This window comes from Rhamphochromis longiceps, linkage group LG11, assembly GCF_057381845.1.
Source record: "Rhamphochromis longiceps isolate RC_006_pf linkage group LG11, R_longiceps_female_GT1.1, whole genome shotgun sequence".
In the NCBI taxonomy this organism is placed as follows: Eukaryota; Metazoa; Chordata; class Actinopteri; order Cichliformes; family Cichlidae; genus Rhamphochromis; species Rhamphochromis longiceps.
Window position 1 is genome coordinate 10710511 of NC_140567.1, and position 8193 is coordinate 10718703.

The 8193-nt window shown below is 39.0% G+C and overlaps 1 protein-coding gene across 1 annotated transcript; it reads right to left on the reverse strand.

Moving 5' to 3' along the window:
- Positions 1 to 2133: 2133 nt before the first annotated feature.
- LOC146658600 (tumor necrosis factor receptor superfamily member 11B-like) lies at positions 2134 to 6566 on the reverse strand. The gene is made up of 7 exons (XM_085421706.1): positions 6486 to 6566; positions 6013 to 6375; positions 4296 to 4421; positions 3274 to 3664; positions 2954 to 3133; positions 2791 to 2872; positions 2134 to 2694 (listed from the first exon to the last, which is right to left on the reverse strand). Exons 3-7 carry the CDS (start codon positions 4302 to 4304, stop codon positions 2454 to 2456), a joined length of 903 nt encoding a protein of 300 aa, XP_085277832.1. The 5' UTR covers positions 4305 to 4421; positions 6013 to 6375; positions 6486 to 6566; the 3' UTR covers positions 2134 to 2453.
- Positions 6567 to 8193: the final 1627 nt, after the last annotated feature.

An 8193-nucleotide genomic window follows, 5' to 3' on the forward strand; every position in this document is an offset into this window, starting at 1 on the left:
CTTTTGTTTTCTGTCTCTTTGTGTTGATGGACAGTTGCAGGGTTTATGACTACACACCTCCCACCAGAGATGGGCAGTAATGTGTAATCCGATTACTTTTTTCAAGTAACGAGTAAAGTAAGGGATTACTATTGCAAAAACGGTAATTAGATTACCGTTACTTTCCCGTAGGAACGCTGCATTACTGCGTTACTGATTTTTTTGCGAGAATGTCTCACGACAGTGACGTAAGCAAGTGCGACATTGGTGACAACAGCTGTGTGCAGATCAACAATGGATCACATATCGATTGTGGGAGAGAGTATGAGCGTGCAGTGTTTAAAGTGTGGAAGTACTGACCTTACTTTGAGTTTGATTCCATAAAAAGTGACAAAAACATTAGCGTCCGTTGTGCGTGGGAAGAAAACTTCTTTTTACAGCGAAAAAAAACCCCTAAACTTCCAAGCAAGCACCGAGTAGCTACGACGTAATGGGAAATTCACAGAGAAACTCGCGGATTCTTCCACTGACTGCTGCGGCACACCTGCACCAGGGTAAACCTCCGCCTACCTTACTCCCGCCTTACAGGTGAAAATAGAGCAAAAGGACCGCTAGTCTTTGACTTTATTTATTTTCTGCTGTGTTTTACTTGCATCTATTTGAAAGACTGAGTGTAAACACAAAAAATATATATTTTATGTGCTGGAATGTGCAGAAAATAAGTTTAGATATTAAACAAATTTCTTCCAGTCAGAGAATGTTGCATATAATAAAATTTTTGCTTGATGCATAAAGTTTAAAGATTAAAACTAATAAAACAAGTTTTAAAAAGGGACTTTTTCATTTGATTACATTTTGTATGATGGATTGTGTAGAAAAAGTAGAATTGGGCTGAAAGATCTATCACTTTATCACCTATTCAGGTTGTAAATCGTGTTTTTAAAAAGTAACAAAGTAGCTAAGTAATTAATTACTTTTGAAAATAAGTAATCAGTAAAGTAACGGGATTACTTTTTGGGGGAAGTAATTAGTAATTAGTTACTGATTACTTTTTTCAAGTAACTTGACCAACACTGCCTCCCACATCTGCCAATTATCACAAACGCTCGATTGCACTACTTGCTGCAAAGGGTGGCACAAGCAGTTTTAGAGGGAAATACTTTTTCACAGAGGGGCAGGTGTGGATTACGGAAGCGTAGAGCTGCCACCCAGGCAAAAGAAAAATACAAGTGTATCACGTTATAACGTGAAAAGTTTATTGTTCTAACAAGATACTTTTCCTGTTTGTACAATATACTTTTCACGTTTGAACAACATAATATCACGTTATTACAATATACATAATTATCACGTTCGTACAATATAAATATTATATTGTATTATTATATTGTACGAACGTGATAATTATGTATATCACGCTTCCGTAGTGGATAGCTTTTCTCCCTTAATGAATGAAATGATCATTGGAATACTTCATTTTGAATTTATTCAGGTTATCTTGGTCTAATATTACTGTGACAGGAAGGGGGCAAATACTCAAACAATACTGTATTTTTGTGAGTTTAAAAGGATCCTTAAAAACAGTACATTATTATACTTTAACAAAACTTTGATGAGCAATGCATTCTAAGTTCTCTTGACATTAGGCTGAAATCGCTGCCAATTCTTCATTTTATTGTCAAGTAAATGATCAAATAATTAATGCAGTTATAATTACAATGAGTTTAATAATGTGCTTATGCAATGATTAATTCATGAAATTGTCCTATTGTTATATCCACGACTGTTACACTTTGGGAGTGAGAACGTGTTGGATCTCTAACAGTTCTTCACTCTAACTGTAGTACTTTGTAATACAATTACAAAGTATGTGTTTTACTCCAGGATCATGATAACAAGAAAGACGAGCTACATTTTCACTTGTTTGAAATAGTTCATTCATAGGAAGGTCATAAGGGAGGAGGCGATACAGGAGGTTGTGACTTTAGGTTACAATGTGCGCGATACTTTGTTTGGTTTTTACACTTGGCAGGTAAAATATTTCAGTTTGAATGACATTCACACAATCTTATAAAAATCCTTTTATTTAAAACTTTAAATAACATCACAATGTCATGTTTAAAATATTTTCATATTTCAGTTTTTTTTGTGTGGAATTCCTAGTTGTTGTTGTTTTATTTTCCACCCTTAAGCTCTTAACAATGTTTACAAAAACAGCTGTAGCAATGTGAATATATGTATTTAATAGCTTGTTCATTGTGGCCCTTATTTCATAGGAATAATTCACAACTCTTCTGTAATGGAGTCATGTGTCTTCTAATCAGAAGCCTCAATGTATAAAAATAATATTATTTGTTTTAACATTTGTCTACCTTTATTACAATGCGTGTACGCCAATAAAATGGAGAATGGTGTAAAAATATCCTCTTATAACACTTATAAAAAAATTTTCAATGTGTGTAACGGACTGCAGACTAGAGAGCATTGTTTACTTCATCTATTGTTAAGCTGCAGTTTGGGTTCTGCTGCTTAATCTCATGGAGTCTCTTCTTTAGTTTTTCTGCCATGGAGTTAAGATCTGAAGCTGTTAGCATGTCGGGAATCTTCCTCAGCTTTTCCTCTGGAGCCTTTGCCAGCCAGTCTATGATGTGATCCATGAGAGGCTCTCTCTGTTTGGGGAGACTGCACCTCTCTTTCGACGAGGTAAGGATGTATCTGTTGCAAGGAGACAATGGTTTAATTGGCATCTTTTTTGAATTTAGAGGTGAAGGAGTGCTGGAAAATAATCAAACAGACAAAGAGTGTGCTCACTTGGAAACAAACTTCTTGATTTTTCCTACACGCATCCTGTGTGCATGGAAGAATCCTGAGAGGAATGTCCTGAGAGTCTCACCTGAGAAAGTTTGAAATAACTTTGTAAATTTGGTTGCATTAAAAAATATTTTGTTTTTGGCAGATAACATTAATAACATACCTCCGTTTGCAAGACTCTCACAGGTGCCACACACGGTGTCAGAATAGGCTGAGCCAGTGAGGAGTACGCTCTGCCCGCTGGAGCACTCCTGATGTTTTACACACAAATCCACCACAGAAGATGAGCTGGAAAAATATCCCTCTGGACACTTTTCACAAACGGTGTTTGTCTGCTGTGTACCTAAGAGAGGACAACAGAGGACTTCAGGTCACTACATTCATTGGAAGTGTAAAGTGAGTTAGACATACTGATGTTATGGATAAACAGAAGAAGATGGATGGATGGTTTAGTAGTTCACATTTAATAAATGAATACTGTACCTTTAGTTTGAACCCCGTATCCGGGGCCACACTCTGTGTGCCTGATACAGAAGTCATCAGCCGAGTAAAAACCTTCTTTGCACCGACAGATCCTGTTGGTTGTCGGGGAGCACTCTGTTTCCACCTCCAGGTTACCTGTGCAAAGGTTGCTGCAGTACAGACACCTGGGCAGGTAGTTCCACAGATCGGTGAAGTGGCCATTTTTGCACGGCTGACACTGTGTGGGTGTGGTGGCAGTGCAATGAGCAGACATGAACGTGCCCGGTGGACACTTGGGACATTTGAGGATCTCTCCGGTTACCGGGTCTCGGTGGTCAAAGGTGGGAACAGGATCCACCACTGAGGCACCACAGAGTGAACCCGAGAGCAGGACCAGCGCTGGCACGATAAACTGTAGAGAGAGACGACACCTGATTATAAGTGCTGAAAATACCTCAGAACATGTGATTTGCTATGCCTGTGAGTTATAGCTCCCTCATCCTGTAGCTCTAAAATTTCACCTAAAGTAGTGGAAATATTTACTAGCTTAAATTGCACAACTTGAAAACGCAAGTCAAAAACAGTAACACAGGAACATGCATCAAAAATATGGAAGCATTTGTTTGTTTTTAATCCTCTCACATTAGCTGTGTTTTGTTTTTAAGTTGCCTCTTGTCTGATCTGACCTGATACACTGACTTTTCAGGGGCCAGAATGAAACTAACAAGAGGAAACCTCTTTAACCTCAATGCAGCATCTAATGGATAAACCATCTGTACACTGTAAGCACAAAAGCGTCCACTGTGGCAAACGTCCTCTACAAATCATTGATAAAAGTGATTTAAGTATTTAACTATTTCGTGTTACATAATCAAATGTAATTAAACATAAATGCATATCTCTGTTTATTCTTTTTCTATTGTAAAATATTTCCCCATTTCTAGAATTTGCATACTGTGTAAAATAAACATAAATGAGTTTTTTGAAATGTTAACCTATCACGTATTCCCATTTTAAGCTCTATAGTTGTGTCAAATACTCACCATGTTCATGATGGGATGTCTGTCAAAGAGGATTTGACAGCACTCGGCTTTATAGGAACCATTCCTGCGTGGGTGATGTGGTTTGTCTAATCAGCTGTAAACTTCATCTTAAAGGTCAAACTACTTCTGTGTAGTAAAGCAATGTTATTGAAAAAAGAAACTGTCAGAAAATGGAAGGAAGTATTTGGAGTAATGTGTGATTTAGTTTCACTCGCTGCCTGTTGCTAACTTTTTATGCGTCATCTTAATCAAGTGTTGTGACAGAGTTTTTTGGTTCCTCCTTGTCTGATAGAAATAATTCACATTTAAGCTCATTTTCAGATTTCACCAACTTGTTGCTGGGAGGCCACTGATATGAGATTACATGAATAGAGCATATAGTTTACTGTTTACTCTTAAAAGACCTTAAATCTTCTGTAAAGTGTAGGGTCAAATATACAGTGTCTTGCAAAAGTATTCACCCCCCTTGAACTTTTCCACATTTTGTCACATTACAGCCACAAACATCAATCAGTTTTATTGGAATTCCACGTGAAATGCATGATTACTTTGTAATGTCATTGAATACACAGTGGATTGTGTAATATTGTATTCAAAAGTCCAAAGCTTGCACAGTTTTAAAAGCTCAGTTGTTTCTTTCATTTGTGGGAATTTGATGAATATAATTTATAGCGAAATAAAGAAGTCTACAATGTTACAGTAATATATCTTATCACACATGAGTCACAGGTTTTTGAGAAATATCTGCCTTTGCACAACTTGAAAAACTTCTAAACTTTCAGGGAAATGTGTCTGTGCTGTCATTTGCATATGATGTGCGGGTTAATACAAATTTTTGATATTTTTTTTCTACGACCTGGTTCTTGAAACAGGCAAAATCATACGTCACTATGTGAGTCCCCCTTTTAATTTGCAGAATACGTCAGTGAGTCACTGATTGGGGTTTACAGTCTGATGACTTAGCAAAACGAACTGGTCAGTGAGTCACAGCAGGATCTTCATTTCTCTGTTCTCTTCCTGTTTCCACAGAATATGAGCATGACTCAGCTGTGGTAGGATGTGTTTCACTGTACTTGTTCATTGTATTTAATAGGTTAATTTGACCAATTTGTGCATTTGAGTTATATATAAAAAAAAATAAGGATTTTTTTCCCCCCATAATGGTCATGAGCTCATCAGGAGCCTTCATAATATTATTCCTTTTTTATCAATTAAGAGGTGAAGGAGTGTAAGGTACGGAGCCCCTCAAGGGACACGGGAGAAAAAAAAATTAAGGTGGACTTTTGCGAGATCTCGCAAAACAAACTCGGGATCTCGCAAAAGTTTTAGACGCATTCTTCGGAGGCCGCCAGCTCGAAGCCGACCGGGAGGTCGAGGCACGATGTGCCGGGAGAGTGGTGTTCCTCCTGGCTGTAGTAGGTCTCGACCTCCCGTTAGCTTCGAAATGGTGGGTGTCAGACATCTCCGAAAACGTCGGAGCACTTTTGCAAATATGTGATGTCTTGTAAACCGAGCAGCTATTTGACGTTTACACAGCTACATTCACGCCTCAAAATATCTTAAAAGTTTATTTTGTGACCCAGAAAGAGTAATATTACAACTAAGTAGCTGCCGCCATTGTTGGAATTCAACTTTTGCGAGATCCCGCATTTTTTTTTCTCCTATGTCCCTTGCGGGGCTCCGTAGTAATGGGTAAGTAAGTAAGGAGCAGGCTCACCTGGCAATAAAAGTCCTCCCAGCAGGCATCCTGTGCACGCTGAAGAATCCTGAGAGGAATGTCACGGAAGTCTCACCTGGGAAAGTTCCAACAAAATTTGAATCCACAAACTAAAAACACACCTACACACACCTTTTAGACTCTCACAGGTGACACACACGCAGAGCAGGTAGTTCCACAGGTATTGGGCACTTCTGCATGGCTCGCACTCTCTGTACACAGTGATGATGCAGTAATTGGACACGCGGAGCCTGTGAGTGTTTCTGTGGTTAATGGGTCTTGGTGCTCATAGATGGGATCAGAGTCCTCCACCCTGATGCAGCAGATCTCACCAGAGAGCAGGAATGGCACTAGTACAGAAAGCTGTGGAGACGAACAGTACCTGCTGATAAGTGTAGCTCACATACTACAGTTGTAATCTAGTATAACTATACTTATAGGCAACTAATTATACGATTCTGTAATAGTAATACCTCGATACAGTAGATGGTGTTTTTTTCCTTCGTCTCATAATGATCATCGTCTTGCATTGATGGCGATCCTGCTGAGGTCTGTATCCACTCTGACTCAGAAAGGCCTGAATTCTGAATTTTAAATAGGGGCAGGAATTTTCACTGGGAATAACTGGAAATAAGATCTAGGATATTAAAATCAGCAGCAGGAGGAAGGACAACGTGTCTCCTCCCTATTTGATCCTCCCGAATCTCCAACATTTAAAGTGCTGACGGTTTAGGAACCAGCTGGTTTGGTGTGACTAACTTACAGCATCTCCCTTAAGCTCCTAACGACCAAGGATCCATTAATGCAGTGTTTCTTGTTTCCTGTGTGATGCTGTAAAACAAATGAAACTTGAGTTTTTCACTCAATCCTCAAGTGTGCTGTTTATTTTGGGATGGGCTGATAAGGAGTTTGAGGGAAAAGGGTTCAAAATTATCCTTTAGAGCAGCGGTCCCCAACCTTTTTTGCGCCATGGCCCGGTTTATGCCTGACAATATTTTCACGGACAGGCTAGTACCGGTACAGAAAAAAATAAGATTTATTCATAACACACGTGAGAAGACCCAGGAAAACCGAGTTAACGATAAAAACGATAACAAAATAATGCTAAAAACCAATAAAGTCCCCGATAACTGTACATTTCACACCCGAGCCTCAACTCTCACGGCCCGGTACCAAACGACTCACGTACCGGTCCGTGGCCCGGGGGTTGGAGACCGCTGCTTTAGAGTGGTTTTCTTAGCTTGCATCGACAACTAATAGGCATGATGAGTCTATCATGTGCACACTTTACAGCCTGCAATAAAATGTCACATTTACTGCTTTGTCGGTGCAGGAAATGCTTTGTGCCCACAAGTACGACCTACATTTATCAAATGTCCTTTATTTCTTAGGTTCTAACTGACTTTGTATTGCACGATTCATGGTCCTAATTTTGTTCTTTAAATTATTATTGCAAACATGCCAGAATCCACAGTTTAAAAACGCTGTGTAGTCTAAAAAATGCAAATGATACCATATTTAAATGTGCTGATTTTCATATCTTTTTTCAGCTCTTCCGATGTGGCCATATGACTTTTTTTTTAGTTGAGTAGCACTTATTGTGAGTCCTTTTAAGATGTTATGTATCGTGCTGGCTTTGCGGAATTTACACAAGGTACACAAGGTTTAGAAGATTGCGTAGGTGTGTCGACTCAAAATCAGGTCAACCTTTCAGTCACATGCTGAAAACTGGCACTCGCTCATGTGAAATATGGGTTTCAAAACCAGATGATCTGAAATGTGACACATCCTCTGTGCGTAATTCAGAATGTATCCTGGCCATAAAAGGTTTTTGCACTCTTCACTTCTATGCCATTCAATCACTGAGTTCTTAAGTCCTCACCGCTACAGAAAAATGATACTGCCTGTGAGATATACATGAAATCAGCATCAAGTTATGATTATAGTACACATTACATGCACCGTGATCCTTTAACTTCAGACATTTGACCCACCATGAAACGTCAGCTGCACTTTCATACTTAGAGAAATCATCAAGGCCTATATCCAAATGTAACTGCAGTGCCTCTGTTTCTAATCCTGGCAGGCTTCATGTGCACTTTGGTGTAAATAGAAGCTACACTGACATCTTGGAAAAGCTGATCTAATGTAGGTGACTCACATCAAAGTGGCTCTGTCAGG

What these genes read in the sequence shown, in the direction of transcription:
- LOC146658600 (XM_085421706.1), bottom strand. An exon ending in TGAGAGTCTTGCAAACGGAG is followed by an intron (nt 2,873 to 2,953) that starts GTATGTTATTAA and finishes AAACTTTCTCAG; the next exon opens with GTGAGACTCTCAGGACATTC. An exon ending in ATCAAGAAGTTTGTTTCCAA is followed by an intron (nt 2,695 to 2,790) that starts GTGAGCACACTC and finishes TCCTTGCAACAG; the next exon opens with ATACATCCTTACCTCGTCGA.